The sequence below is a fragment of the Haliotis cracherodii genome, unplaced genomic scaffold, assembly GCF_022045235.1.
Source record: "Haliotis cracherodii isolate W230 unplaced genomic scaffold, xgHalCrac1.p SCAF_1, whole genome shotgun sequence".
NCBI classification, from domain to species: Eukaryota; Metazoa; Mollusca; class Gastropoda; order Lepetellida; family Haliotidae; genus Haliotis; species Haliotis cracherodii.
Genome location: NW_027266264.1, coordinates 28630339 through 28646996, shown reverse-complemented (window position 1 = coordinate 28646996; position 16658 = coordinate 28630339). Strand labels below are relative to the sequence as shown.

At 42.8% G+C, this 16658-nt stretch overlaps 1 protein-coding gene across 1 annotated transcript; it reads right to left on the bottom strand.

The window, feature by feature from the left end:
- Window positions 1–2126: 2126 nt before the first annotated feature.
- LOC139462898 (15-hydroxyprostaglandin dehydrogenase [NAD(+)]-like) lies at window positions 2127–12735 on the bottom strand. The gene is made up of 7 exons (XM_071244546.1): window positions 12591–12735; window positions 10857–10980; window positions 7268–7374; window positions 6608–6704; window positions 5219–5295; window positions 4608–4753; window positions 2127–2593 (listed from the first exon to the last, which is right to left on the bottom strand). Exons 1-7 carry the CDS (start codon window positions 12681–12683, stop codon window positions 2473–2475), a joined length of 765 nt encoding a protein of 254 aa, XP_071100647.1. The 5' UTR covers window positions 12684–12735; the 3' UTR covers window positions 2127–2472.
- Between the last annotated feature and the right edge of the window lie 3923 nt (window positions 12736–16658).

The following is a 16658-nucleotide window of genomic DNA, read 5'->3' as shown; positions in this document are numbered from 1 at the left end:
TATTTATTTAAGGTATTATAAGGTAAAGTACATCAAAACCCAACACATCTGTGATAAAAGTTTATTATATTGGTATTGTTGCACTGTTATTGTCATGTAGATTTATTCACATATACACATGATCTACATGTATATATTTCGTTACTTATGTATTGTTGAAGAAATCAATACACAAAAAGCTGTTCGACGTGTTGCTCTCTTTTTAAAGTACTGGTATGTACAAGGAATCTGATGTTATCTGAGGTATGAGCTGTATTTTTCTTAAAGTAATGGCGTTCATAGAAACGGTATCATTCCCAGTGAAGTTGTCGGGATTAACTTTCAAGATTATTATCAAAAAACATACGTTGGGGAGTAGCGTCCTAAATGTGTATACAGTAGAACACGGATATAACGAACACGGGTATAGCGAACAAACGGATACAACGAACTGTTAAAAAATCCCCGATTTATCTTCTATACAAGTCATTGCTGCAATTACGTGTATTGTGTTTGGTTTGCCGAAGATTGCGGACGTTTCCGAGCGAAAACGTATATAACGAACAACGGATATAACGAACTGATTTCTCTGGTCCCATGTAGTTCGTTATATCCATGTTTTACTGTACGTGAAGATTTCCACGTAGTAACTTCCCGAAAAGCAGTATGTTCGGAAGAACAGGTTTCCGATTAACAGGGTTTCATTGTATGAGTTTGGGCACTATTATCTAACTAGTGTTCATTGATCGCGTGCCTACCGTACACAGGACAGAGTCTCGTTATATTACAGACGTTACAAGGGACTAGATAGCCGGTCACATATAACACGTGGCTGGTGAGTGAGTTGGGTTTAACGCCACTCTGAAGAGTATTTCAGTTAATTTATCACGTTAACTGATAACTGAAACGTGACACATTACCTGAAATACTATCTGAAGTGGCGTTCAGCACAACTCACGCCACTTTGGGCAGTATTTCAGTTAATGTGTGACGGAACCCGTGAAGATCCGGGATAGAATATGTCTTCAGTAACCCCTGCTTGCCGTAAAAGGCGAATCTACCCCCCCCCCCCCCCCCCCCCCCCCACACACACACACACACACACACACACACACAACCCCCTAACTAGATCGGGTGGTTATCATTGACATCGTGAGCATCGATCTACTCAAATTGGGATACGATGACGTGCATCAACCAAGTCACCGAGCTTGACCACTCGATCCTGTTAGTCGCCTCTTACAAGAAGGACAGTCACCTTTTACGGCAACGCATGGGTTGCAGAAGACCTATTCTGACCCGGATAGTCCCGGGTGTTGTTTTTTGTTTAAGTGGGTCTTTCGCAATGCAATTTCAAGACGAAAAGAGCGAAGATATTGTGTTGAATCAGTGGTTATTGTGACCTTGCTGTTACGTTGGCGGCTATAGTAATGGTATTTCTTGTAATATGAGCGGTGAGGTGAGGTGAAATTGGGTTTAGTGTCGCGTCCAAGATTATTGCACTTATATAGCGCCGTGCATGCACGTGTACGTGTGTGTGTGTGTGTGTGTGTGTGTGTGTGTGTGTGTGTGTGTGTCTGGATGTACTAGTCCGGACTGATGCCGATTTATGGTGCGAACTCACTGAGATTCCATGTCGCAGTTTAACATGAATACCCCACTCAGACACAGTATACTGACTCCGAGCCGACCAGTCCTTGTTTTAGCCCCTTAATGCCGAGCGCCAGACAGGGTAACAACAAATACCATATTTTAACGTCTTTTGGTATGACACGCCCGTGAGACCACAGAAGAAGTCTGAAATATGAGCGAGTATCGGTGATCCAGTCTTCGAAAGGTCGATTCGCTGTACAGAGTTACGTCCCTTGGGCATGTCAGGATCCAATGTTCCGTTTTTGTTAGCATCATACCCATGATTGTGGGTTTGACTTGCTTCACATTTTCACAGCGGTGTTGAACCCATCTTACTCACTAGTTCATGATATTACAATCAATGATTCACGACGTCGGATGACGTAATCAAGGAATTCCCCCATCCTCATCACCCGATCCATTAAGTTGCCCCTTACGACCACCATAGGGTTTTGGGGACCTGTTCTAACATAGAGTACCAACAACAAAACACTAGTGAAACATGACATTCTGTTTATTATAATATATATTTTTACACAGTTGCTGTAGATATTTGTTTTATTTCATATGTTTCCATTATCGTATGCTTGTTCCCAAAGTATCGTCCAAAAAGGTGTGAGTGTGTTTACAGAATTACGTAAACGTATCATTTAGAAAATAATAAAACTAGGCTGCTCGACGCCCTTTACGACACATTGTACTCGCTGTCTGATAATCCGAGCCCTGGGTATCAAGTAATGAAGGCGCTCTTCTTGCAGCCATCGCCATTCACGGGCAGATAACTCTGTATCCTCATCACAACTTCCGCCGGATGCTCGAATGTGGTGTTTCAAGGGTATTCAGCCAGCCATGAATCAGTCTCTAGCCGTCGACCAGTTGGTTATGGGCGTACTTTGAGCCGTCCTTGGTGATGGCCAAATTTCGGCCGTTACTGCCGTCGTCTTTGATTATTGTCAGGAATCCCTCCACTGCTTGGTCTACGCTGAAATAACGAAATAGACAAAGATGTGAGAGTTGGGTGGGTGGGTTATTCAGAGTGAGTGTATGGGTGAGTGAGTGAGTGAGTGAGTGAGTGTTTCACGCTACAGTCAGCAGTGTCCTAGCTATATGACAGCGGCGTGCAGGGCCCAAACTACCATTGTAACAGAAAAATATAATTATTGCTTACACCGAGAAAAACACACACTTTTGACAAAAAGCACAAAGCACAATTTATTTTTTAAAAATAAGTAAACCTCAATTTATCATCGATGCAGTAAATTATTAATTCAAACTCTACACGGTCCAACATGATATTTATTGTCTAACATGATAATCGGAATCTTTACGCACTTTTGGATTTTGGAGATAGATGGTTTATGAAATGGTGAGAGTGATGTCCTTTTGTTGTTAATTTCGACCGTCAACGAAGATTGAAAGACTATTTTAGATCATGATGACATCCACATGCAGATTTATGACAGACTAATGTTGAATTTAAAAAATACAAAAAAAAACAAAACATTTGTTGTATTTTTAGTTCGTCTTTCAGTAAGATGTCAGAGAGCCCTTTAAAGTAAGTGTTTCACGATATATACGTACTTTGTAACGTAAGCAAAATCGCGGTCGGATCGCGTTAAAATACTAAAAATAAATAACCTTCCCACACTACGAATGAACATGTAAAAGCACAATATTCTAATATTGTCGATTCGTTTTAATGTTCAAATTTTATTTGTCATCATAAAAATGTTTCTTGAATGAAAGTAGAAAAAAATGTGTTGGTGAAACACGTATACATGTATATGTTTTACTGATAAAAAAAAGTATGATAAATAAATAACCAGTATGTGTTACAAATAAAATGTAACGCAGGAAATAGCGTTTGAGAGCATGTAACTTTAAAAAGCTCTGGAGGAAACCTGCATGGTTCTTAGGTTTTCCTTACACTTAAAAATAACAGAGTTGCGCCCCGGGCGTGGATCAAGCAAACCAGTGATTGTATACTTGAGCAATGATCCGCCATGTCCATTGTCAGTATAAATTGTGCGATTTCAACTATATCAAGTGTACGTGTTTATGAATCACTATGAAATAGAAATGATTACAGGTGTTCGCGTTCTGGGGCGAGTGAGAAAGATTTTACGACGCTTTTAGCAATATTCCAGTGAGATCACGGCGGACGGAGACACCAGAAATAGGCTTCACACATTCTACCTATGTGGCCAACTGGTCGGGAGTATTGTTTTAAGCCGCTTTTAGCAATATTCCATCAGTATGACGGAGGGCTTTACACATTGACGCCATGAAGGGTCTTCGGCGTGACGAGCGAAAGCTTTAAACACGAGGCTTCGATTCCTTAGATTGGTTCAATGTGTGATGCACATTTCTGGTGTCCCCCGCCGTGATATTGCTGGAATATAGCTAAAAGCGGCATAAAACAATATGACCAGTGGATCAGTGTGCGCTCAATTTTGAGTCTCAGGAACCAAGCTGCCTATAGGTGGCTAGAAGGTTAACAGTCAAATAACCATCTCATCCATTCACTGTTGGATGAACAGCTGCATATTTTGAAGTTCAATGTGCGTCAGTGTGGGACAGGACCGAAGCCCCAGACTCTCGGGGGTCCCCCATACACCTACTCTCTTTGACCAACGCTGGTTAACGTCACCTCCGGGGTAGAGTAGGTCTTCAGCAACCCGTGCTTGCCGTAAAAGGCGACTATGCTTGTCGTAAAAGGCGACTAACGGGATCGGGTGGTCAGGCTCGCTGACTTGTTTGATGCGTGTCATCGATCCCAATTGCGTGGATCGATACTCATGATATCAATCACTGGATTGTCTGGTCCAGACTTGCAGACCGCCGTCATATAGCTGGAATATTGCTGAGTGCGGCGTTGAACAACAAACCAACCAACTAACGTCACCTGATTTGTGGCTTGTGAGATGTGCATAGGACCACGTGCACATGCCACCACCAAATGCCATCAGGAAATGAAACGAAACGGGTCTGCATACCCCATGAGCGAGATGGCTTTCAGCATATCCTTGAACTCATCTGGATATAGCAACTGTTCGTCTTTGAACTTCTGGAATGCTGTGTCCACTGCAGTGGGACAGACAGTTCCAAACCGGAGTCCCATGTCTCCAAGGTAAGGATTTCCCTGCAGAAACAAAGACGTTAATGAAGGAATGTTCATGCCTATGCTCTGTGTGTACAACCAGCCACTTACTGACATTCCTACTTACTAATATTACAATCTGTAGATACCCGTGATGTTTCGGGTTAGATTTGACCTTCAGCAGCTCATTCCTGTCTTAAGAGGCGAAAAACGGGATTGGTGCTTAGACCCCAACTGCGCAGGCCGATACCCATGATGTCAATCACTTGATTGTCTGGTCCAGACTGGACTATTTACAGACCGCCGCCATGCAGCTGGAATATTGCTGAGTCTGGCGTTAAACAACAAACAAACAAACAATCTCCAGACAATTTCTTACACAGGCACACAAAGATAATTAAATATTGTTCCTTCATAAATCTCAAATCACACCAATATCTAAAGACAGAGCCACTCTACTACTACCACTACCACCACAACTACTACGACTACGACTACATAACCTACCGCCCAGCTGTTGGTAAAGCCGACGACAGCATGCTTGGAGGCCACGTAGACGGGGAAGACGAACCTGGTGACGAGGCCTGCAGTGTGTGATAGTACAAGTACATAGTTCACGATTTCATTCAACTGAGTTGGCCCTATAGCCTAATTATATTCCCCGTTCTTCTGTGTTTCATTCTTTTTCATATTTGGGACATCCTTTACTTTTGGAACAGTGTGATCATGTTCTGATCAGATCGCTACCATTAACATCATTGTTCTCACAAATAGCGAATTTTGGATTTGCAGTTGAAAGCATAGGCGGACCCAGAGGGGGTGGGGGTGGGGGTTCCAGGGGAACCGCCGCGCTGTAATATGTTGCCGACAGTAACATTTACCGAGAGAGGATTGAGATATTTTGGACCCTTCCCTTTAAAAAAATAAATGCTTGTTCCTTCTTGAAAAGGATGACTATGCTTGATTGCCAGGAGAAACTACCAGTCCAGTCGTTGCCATTCTGCCCGGGTTCGGGGTTCAACACACACTTTTTAAAACCAAATGTAATATGTTGTAGACAGTAGAATTTCCTGAGGGAGGATTTAGATTTGAGATTTTTTGGACCCCTCCCTTTTAAAAAAAATATTAGTGCTTGTTCCTCCTTGGAAAGGATGACTATGCTTGATTGCCAGGAGAAACTTCCAGGGAAGACGTTGCCATGACTGCCTGGGTGAAACTGAGCGTCTCTGTGTGTGTGGACACCATTAAGTGCTAAGTTGGTCGACACAATAAACTGTGAACTAGGATACACACAGACTGGTGTTTGAGCGGCATGCTTCTATCTTGCTGGCACTGCCATTTTGCTCTATCCCAGGTCTCCTGTAAGGTCTCGTGAGTTAGTGAGTGAGTTCAGTTTAACGCCGCTTTTAACATTATTCCAGTTATATCGCGGCGTGTCAGCTTAATGTGGGAGGAAAGCCCGAAGTGATGCAGGTCTAAGACGTTTACCACTTCAGTGAAACCCACGAGCACGGGTATTGTGCTGACAAACCTAGAAACATAATTAGGGCGAACCGGAATTCGAACCCACAATCATAGGTATCTGGCGTGCCCAAGGGACGCAACTCTGCACCGCGAATCGCGGCGCCTTAGACAACTGGGCCACCCGTGCCCCCTGTAAAGTCTCGGTAAGTCCCTTATGTCTGAAGCTGGACGTCCATTGCTGGTGCATTGCTTCTCAACACACTTTTTCAGGAGTCATTTACTGGAATTACCATTTCTGGTGTCCCTCGCCGTGATATTGCTGGAAAATTGCTGAAAGCGGCGTAAAAAGATACTCACTCCGATCTATCCGAAGGAACACAACTCGTCAATTAAATGTTCAACTCGATCCATTTGCCCCTGTTCTATCCTTACCGACCATTGAGGCGGTGTTGATGATGACGCCACCACGACCCCCCTTGTCCTTGCGCATGTGCTCCACGGCTAGTTGGGTTCCAATCACCACCCCGTCCTGGAGTACAGATAGTATACCACATACAGGCGACCTTCACAGATACCACACAACATTCAGAATACTTCCACAGATACCAAACGAAATACAGAAGACTATCGTTAATAAAACTTTGCTGTATCTTGAATCCAGCTTCCAGGTGAAGAGTGAGTGAGTGAGTTGTGTGTAACGCCGCTGTTAACAGTGTTGCAGTCATATCACGGCGTGTCAGCTTAATGTTGGAGGAAAGCCTGAAGTGATGCAGGTCTTAGACGTTTACCACTTCGGTGAAACCCACGAGCATGGGTATGGTGCTGACAAACCTGGAAACATAATCGGGGCGAACCGGGATTCGAACCCACAATCATAGGTTTCTGGCGTGCCCAAAGGACGCAACTCTGCCCAGCGAATCGCGGCGCCTTAGACGACTGGGCCACCCGGCCCCCCTCCAGGGGAAGAATAGTTCTTAGACTTACTGTGCATGAAAAACATGTTCATCTTGACATTTAGGAAGCGAACTGAGTGATGAAGCGACGATACACCAGTTACACTCGCTGAATAATGAAAACACCAGTGACCCTTACAATATTGACAGAGCACATCATCTTCCATCTCTGCTCGTTGACCAGCCCAGCGTTGTTCAACATCAGATCTATGTGACCATAGTGAGACACGGCGCTAGCGAAGGCATCTGTAATCACGACAAATCATTCATTCCATCTTTATATTGGTGTCCAAATCGATTTTGACTTTACATCCATAAATATAGGGACTGACCATTTGTTTGTCTGAGGAGGTGAGAATGGAAAAAAATAAATTGTCCCAGAAAATTCTTGAAAACACATTCTCTAGGCGGTTGAGGATTTTTTTTTTATATGCTACAAAAATACGTTGCTACAGAAGCCTTTTAGGGCAATATCTTTTTTTTTTCTTTTTTTCGATACTATCTTGACATTTCAAGATCCTAAGTTGAAATTTCAAGATACTATCTTGAAATTTCAAGATACTAAGTTGACATTTTAAGATACTATCTTGATAGTTTCTTAAAATGTCAACTTAGTATCTTGAAATTTCAACTTCTGTGTCTTGAAATTTCATCCTCTTGAAATAGAAGTATGGTATCTTGAAATTTCAAGAAACCATGTTGAAATTTCAACTTAGTTTCTTGAAATTTCAACTAAGTATCTTGAAATTTCAAGATAGTCTCGAAAAAAAAAACCACCAAAAACACATGGCCCTAAAAGGCCTCCGTACGTTGCTGCGAAATGTTTTTTGTAAACTAATATATTCAGGTTCATAGTTTTCATTAAAAAGATATTACATGGTTTTGCAGCTATAGCTAAAACATATCTTGCCTCCGTACAAAATCCCAGCCCAACAACAACCCACAACCCCTCTAGAATGTCAAATGAGATGTTTCATTGTTCATATCAAATCACCTGTAACATGTGAATGCCAAATTTGAGGAGTTTTTTCAGCGCTCCCACACATTGCAATACGATAACATAATCAGCCTGTTATTAATCCATACATATTTCTTACCATTTAATACCCACCAAGATGTGTAACGTTTTTTGTTTTGTTTGTTTGTTGTTTAACGCCGCCTTCAGTACTATTCCAGCCATATGACGGCGGTCTGTAAATAATTGTCTAGACCAGACAGTCCAGTGATTGATATCATGAGCATCGATCACCATAATTGGGATCGATGACATGCATCATCAACCAAGTCAGCGAGCCTGACCACCCGATCCCGTTTGTCACCTCATACGACAAGCATAGTCGCCTTTCCCGGCAATCATGGGTTGCTGAAGACCTATTCTATCCCGGATCTTCACGGGTCAACGTTTTATGTGTAATATGGTGATAGCTGACAGTATGTTTTCGCAACATGGTGGCGTAGATAGGTCATCACCCACAAGTCTGGCAGACTCAGAGTCAAATAGCTACAGACCGTTGTGATATAGCTTGTGAATAGTATTCACTCACTCACCCACGTGCCAAGATAAACAGCCATCAAATATTATCATTTACGAAACAGAGATACATTTTATAAATTATAAAATGAATTTCATAGAAGTGAGTATATTGAGCAAGTTCTATTTTCTATTTCAGACTAGCTTCTTGTGTTGGTGTCTTGGTGTGACTTAGTGTGAATAGACTCGTGACGAGGTACGTGACGAGTCATCCACCTATCTACTCAAGTATTCGAGGTCACCAGTCCACCTTTGTCACAGTTATCAGATTTCATAGAGCTCGTGTGATGCGACAATCATATGTAATCTGACGCCCACCTCGACCTTACCGCAGTCCATCCAATAACACAGGGATTTAATAACCATTATCCATTCCGAACTACTCTCATATAATAATTGTCAGTATACATTCCGTCCTAAATCATAATAAAACATTAATTTTTGCATTTAATATTTTTTTGTTTTATTATGGGTGAGGGAGGAAAAGAAAAGCCGAACAAAGATAATTGATATATTGAACATAGCTTTTTGTTTGGAACGCACTTTTCAAACATTATCTATCACAAAGACACTGTGGTCTAACGTTTTTTCAGTCGCATGTAGACAAATGGCCCTGTAAAGATGGACCTCAATGCATATCTCTAAACTTTAGGGTGTATTTATTTCATTTGCACGGCGCGGACTACTGTAATCTTAGTCATATGAGGTATGTACTTTTCTATGAGTGAATCTCTGGAAGTCACTGGTATTATGAACACATTCGCACAAATACCGTTGTTGGTTTCGGTAAAGAAGACTTTTGCTCTAGCGATCAAGTCTATGTTAAAGTGTGGTAGATCTATGTAAAGGTATGGTCCAGGCACTTTGTGGACTAACATCGGATGTTTTCGAAATGTATCTGAAAATTTGTTTGGGCAGATTCGTGGTTAGGGTTGAAGTACACATAGCCTTAATATCAGGGTGGTTGGTAGGACTTGTTTATCTAACACAGATAAAGTCTAAGTACACACAGACTCTTGTACCAATAAACCATTGAAGGGTGTTTGCAATGGGATTACCCGACGACAGGTTAAAGAGAGAGGATCAGTCACACACAGAGAAAGAGAAAGAAATAGAGAGAGAGAGAGAGAGAGAGAGAGAGAGAGAGAGAGAGAGAGAGAGAGAGAGAGAGAGAGAGCGTGACAGTTCCAGTGAGTGGGCCACGGGTGGCCCAGTCGTCTGAGGCGCCGCGATTCGCTGTGCAGAGTTGCGCCCCCTACTGTAGTAGAGATATAAATACAGATAGAGAGTGAGTGAGCTGTGAATGTTAGCTGAAAAGTCTTCTTAAAAGCCGTATCTCTTTATGAGGATTCCAACCCCCCCTATCCCCTGGATCTTGAATACCATCTATTTTTTCACTCTGAGTCTCATATACTCACCCCTACATCACGACTAATATTTAACACAAATTTCAAAGCACACCTCAGAGTTCATTCTACAAAGGCAGAACGTAAACCAACAGAACACGACCCGGTTGGTCATAAAATGGTGCGAAGTTAAGTTACTGAAACATATCGAAAAGAATTATTGACGTACGTCATTTTGTTTCTAAAACGTTGACTGTAGAGCTCGGTAACCTTACATTCGTGTCTAAAATAATCTACATGAGAACATTTACATGTACACATGTTATCACAAAAAGATTGTAGCGACATTATCATAACTAACGGTTACCCCTTGTGTCTTTGCATGACATCGTTTACAAATGATGACTTTTACGCGACGTAGGCTTGGTTTGTTTGTTGATTTGTTGTTTTACGCCGCACTCAGCAATATTCCAAAGACATGAGCATCGGTCCACGCAATTGGGCGAGCCTGACCGCCCGATCCTGTTAGTCGCCTCTTACTACAAGCATAGTCGCCTTTTACGGCAAGCATGGGTTGCTGAAGACCTATTCTACCCCGGATCGTCAAGGGTAGCGAGGTAGGCATTACCCTGGGCACAAATCGCGCTTCCCTTCTTGCTGATTTGTTTCCTTGGGAATATAAATACAGCGTTGTGTCAAACCATGTCAGCGAATGGGGCCATGGTCGCGATCACTAAGATTAAACGCCTGTATATGGCAAACGTTATCATTTTATCAACATGCATGCAGCTGAGCCTATGCATGATTTGACGCATTTCGTTACAGTAAGTGCAAGTTAACACGAAACCTACCTTTAAAAGACTGTTCGTCGGCAACGTTACATTTGACAAAGAATACCCTGCCGTCTCCATACGCCTTTTTGAAGTCACCCGCAGTTGCCTCCCCTTGCTCCACGGCGACGTCAGCTAAGGCAACCTGTTCGACGGTAGTTACACAGTTCATGAACTTCATGGTGTATACATTTAACACCAAAAAAAACCCCCCAAAACAAAACGTTTTCACTTTAGCCGTTAAGCGCGAGGTCGACGTCTCCTTGATGTCTTTTCTTTAAGTATTTACATGTTTACAATTTTTACGTCAGATATTTATGTTCAATACTTGTTCGTTAGGAATCAAAATGAAACAGAAGATTCAGAGGGATTCGTCTGAGGAAATGGTCATGGCCACCCTCAGAAGAATAAACTACGGTAAAAGCCCTAAGTCCATGGACTAATTCTTGTACCATTAAGCATCACTGTATAACCACACATACAGAGGATAAGTGTCACCCAGTCTTTTAAAACGGCGCAAATCGCCGCAGAGTTGCTTCGCCGAGATAACCCAGCATCCTATCGTCACGGGTCACATTCTTCATCTTAACCATGATTCTTGGTTTGTTTTTATGGTGGGTCGGAGTCCTGCATAATTTCGGGCTTTCTTTCCACAATACTCTCTCCCGCCGTGATATATATAAAATACTGTTTGTAGCGGTGTCAAAACCCATTTTGACTAGACCGCCTCCGTGATCTGGGGTTCGATCCCCGGCTGCGTCATACCAAAAGACGTTAAAACACGGTACTTGTTGTTATCCTTTTTCACAAGGACTGGTCGGCTAGGAGTCAGTATACTGTGTCTGAGTGGGGTATTCATGTTAAACTGCGGCATGGTATCTCAGTGAGCTAGCACTATAAATCGGCATCAGTCCGGACTAGTAAAAGCAGCCACACACGTGCATGCACGTCGCCATATAAGTGAGATAATCTTAGACGCGACGTTAAACCCAATTTCACCCCACCTCACCATTTTGACGTAGCTCGTAAATGCTTAATGCTTACCATGTTGAGTACTATCAGCCCGCAAAGGGAAGCAACGGCGATATGACCGCTGGGCCAACTTCAAGGGTGTAAGAAATTTAATTTTTATTTTGTGCTTTGCTTGAACAAAAGTGATGATAACTATAAAACGTGAGAGCCAAAGAATAATCAATCTTGATTATCTGCCGGGACAAATTCCAATGGGCGTAAAAGACAAACTAGTGATGAAAGGTAAGCTCACAATTGAACGATGATCTCAGTGTCTTTAACAATATGATTATAATTATGAATACCAGTTTGGGATATGTTTTCCAGTACGGTTATAACGAACACGCTTTTAACGAACTGGCGGATATAACGAACTTACTTTTTAGTCTCGACTATTTGCTATGGTTATGCTGTATATATGCTTATAACGAACTACGGTTATAACGAACTAAAATTAGTAGTCCCTTTGAGTTCGTTATAACCGTAGTTTACTGTATTGCCAATATAATAACGAGGTAGCTGTTAACAAAATGAACCATACATTCACCACTTTAACAAAATGTGATAAATCAAGGAAACCGATTCATAATTAATTCTTACATAATACTAGAAGATCAGTGATTATTAACTTTCGTTAAGTAACGAAAAACTAATTTACTTGGGATCAAACACTGAATTATCATAAAAGAATTTTACTTTATTGGATACAACATTAATCTCGCAAGGAAAATGTATTGACCCAACCTTAGCTCCTTCTTTGAGAAGAGCTTCTGCCACGTTCTTTCCAACCCCCATGGCCGCGCCCGTGATAAAAGCAACGGAGCCTTCGATCTTCATGTTGTGTTGCTGGTAGAGAGATGACTGTGAGGACACAACAATCTGCCTCTTGTTGTACCGGTAATTTGTGTCGCTCAAACTCCACACACGTTCTCCCGTTATCAATCTTATGTAAATGTTGATTTAGGTCAAGATACTGTCGATGTGTTTCTTTACGCAAGAGCACTTATATACCTGGAATATTTCATCAAGGGCGAGACATAGGAAGGGACTTTGTCCCACTACAAAAAAATCCATGTTAAAAAGGCCAAAGCGCATGTATAATGTCTCGTCCATTAAAGATCTTGCCACCGGGAATAAAAATGGGAATAATGACGAACACATTTATTTAAAAAAGAAACTTATGTCCGGAATTGACAAACCACAATGTTGGCCAAACTCTCCAAGTAAGACTAGTAACTCTGTTGGTAGTCTATCAATTCCCCATACCTCCAGAAATGATGCAGATTTGAGTGTTTAATCCGTCTTGTCAACATGAACACGCACACAGTGTGTGTGTGTGTGTGTGTGTGTGTGTGTGTGTGTGTGTGTGTGTGTGTGTGTGTGTGTTCGATATTGACCTGATCATGTTTCAGTTATGTGACCTAGGGGGAACGGGGGGGGGGGGGGGGGGGGGGGGGGGGGGGGGGCAGTCGTCTAGGGCACCGCAAGTCACTTCACAGAGTTGCGTTCTTTGGGTACGCCAGAAACCTATATATGTCTGTGGATTATGTTTCTAGGTTTTTCAGCACCATACCCGTACTCGTGGGTTTCACCAAAGTTGTAAACGTCTGAGACATGCATCGCATCCTACCACAAATTAACTGACACGTCGCCATATAGCTGAAATAGCGCTAAAAGCGCCGTTAAACCAAACTCACTCTCCAATGACCTGAAAAACTGAGTTACAAAAGATCTTCTACAACCCATGCTTGCCGTAAAAGGCAACTATGTTTGTCGTAAGAGAAGACTGACGGGATAGGGTGGTCAGGCTCGCTTACTTGGTTGGATGTCATCGTATTTCAATTGCGTAGATCGATGCGCATCATGTCAATCACTGGATTGTGTGGTCCAGACTCGATTAATTACAGTTTCAGCTGGAATATTGCTGATTGCGGCGTTAAACAACAAAGAAACAAACAAAAGTGACCAGTCACGCAATCAAAATGGCGTCTACGGCTGCCAATACACAGTCCCCGATGTTTCTGAAGATCGATCACAGGGACAGCTGGAAGACAAGGAGGGGTCTGGTCTTCGGGTCCTCGTGTCCTCGGGTCCTCGTGTCCTTCTTTTTGCACAACGACCTATCCCTGTTTATCAGTGGTATGTTAATACACGGCACAGATCAGTCTGTGCAAAATCAAGGTGCAGTTGTGTTATCTTTGAAGACCTTGAAACAAGGGTATTAAGGTTATTGTCGATATCATCACTATTTGATAGTGACTCCAAAACACATGGTTATGATAAGTTATGATATTGTCGGAATAGTAGAAAGGACTCTGCTTTTAGCCAAATATTACTTTTGCCATGAAGAAAGAACGAAAACGCGTGGCAGTGTGTCATTTTCACGAATACACCCTTTTGAGGTCTTAATTTGACATTAGTAATTCCACGCTGACGAGGAACCGACCCGCAAACACAACCATCTACACCTGTGTGGCAACGAAACAAGCGGTTGCACGTGCAGTCCGACATGTCACGCTGACAATACTTGTACGAGGTGAACAAATGGAAAGGTTCACAATGATATGGTGTTTCAGCTATTTGGCTGAAATTGGTTGTGGAGAAATAAACCACGTTCAGAACAATAAAATGACGTCACAACAATGCGGTGTGATTATGGAAAGGGTTTTGTCGCTTTTATTTAGTGAGCTTCGAGCGTAACTGTCAGTAATCAAAGTTCACAATCACCCGTATGTGAGGGACATATCAAGGGCCATGTGCACGATAATGACATGACCTTACACAGATTTCCTGACGAGGCATTCATACATCTGCTTTGTACATATTCACGGTCAACACCTTAACCCATATTAAGCATGCTTGACCCCAATCGGCAACCCCATCCCTTTTCGTAACCGCAAAGATGACTGTGGGAAATGGGGCAACGTGTGCTCATGCAGTGAGTAGGCCTCTGCAATAACACGCTCGAGGATGTACATTTTTGAGGGGCATTAACTTTTATGCACTCTTATATGCGCCTTGTTACTTTTTAAAAAGTTTTTATCCTAAAGTCACAAGTGAAATCAGGTTCCGGTGCATCACTGACTATCATGAGGACAAAATAAACAAAAACGCAAACAAAGAACGAAGAATTCAGCATCGTGTACAATCACAATTAGCAGTGACACTCCCTTGACAACGAGCCTTATTGACAGGAGATGGCTGAGGAAGGCTTCCTGGATGTCATTCCAGATCTGGGCCCACTTGCACAAAGCGATCTTAGCGCTAAGACTATCTTAAGCCTATGTTAAGGTATGAGTGTTACGATCATCTTAGACCAAAGACTGTTGCAGCTAGACCAACAATATCTGTTGGTTTAGAAGTCCGTGTAAGAGACGTTTCATTTTATCCCACAAATGGTCAAAGGGCGACAACCTAAGGAAACTGCAGCCCAAGGGACGTCGATAGACATGCTGACGGACATCAGTGATGTCAAGATGAAGCCTTGACATATCTGTGAAGAGACCTAACCTTCAGTCCCACAACCTAAACCTCAGATGTAGGCGTGCAGTTCGATGACGTGGCAGCAAAGCTGGACGTACAGCAAAACGTCGTGGGCCCACTTGCACAAAGCGATCTTAGCGCTAAGATGATCGAAACTCCCATACTTTAACATAGGCTTACAATAATCTTAGCACTCAGATCGCTTATACTCTCGTACTCGGTTCTCCACAGTCCTTCCACTAATCGGACGTAAATGTAAAACGTCAGAGAATAATCAGTCACGATAACCAGACGAAACAGATTCCATTCGGCGTAAAAGACCCGTGAAGATCCGGGGTAGAATAGGTCTTCACCAACCCATGCTTGCCGTAAAGGGCGACTTTGCTTGTCGTAAGAGGCGACTAACGGGATCGGGTGGTCAGGCCCGCTGACTTGGTTGATGCAGATCCCAATTGCGTAGATCGATGCTCATGATATCAATCACTGAACTGTCTGGTTCAGACTCGATTATTTACAGACCGCCGTCATATAGCTGCAACAAACCAACCAACATTGGGCGTAAAAACAAAATAGCGGTGGTAAATACTATGTGCATGGATCACTGAATATGGCATCAAGTGTTCGCAGAAAGGGTGGACCGCCTCCGTGGTCTGGTGGTAGAAAGTCCGCCCGGAGAGCGGAAGGTCCGAGGTTCGATCCCCGGCCGCGTCATACCAAAAGATGGTACTTGTTGTTACCCTGTCTGGCACTCGTGATTAATGGGCTAAAACAAGGACTGGTCGGCTCGGAGTCAGTATACTGTGTCTGAGTGGGGTATTCATGTTAAACTGCTGCATGGTATCTCAGTGAGCTAGCACTATAAATCGGCATCAGTCCGGACTAGTACAAGCAGCCACACAAACACACACACGTACATGCACGTCGCTATATAAGTGCAATAATCTTGGACGCGACGTTAAACCCCATTTCACCTCACCTCGCATAAAGGGTAAGCCTGTCCTGCCCTACCTGTACCAACCGCCGGGGATGCTGCTAACCAACAATGTTAAGGATTAGACACAATGTCATCGAGTGGTTTTACCTATCTAGTAAAAAGTGACAAAACCCTTTCCATATTCATAGGATATCCCAATTGTATGATTCCGAGTATATCAAGATCATGTGTTTATGAATCACTAGCAAATAGTGATGATACCAGGTGTTCGCGAAAACTTGAGCGTATCCTGCCCCATCGGTGACACCGTCACAAACACATGCAAAGGCAAGCCACTGCTCACCTGATATAACACGGGCACATATGGAACAAGGCAAAATAGGGAATTGCATCGG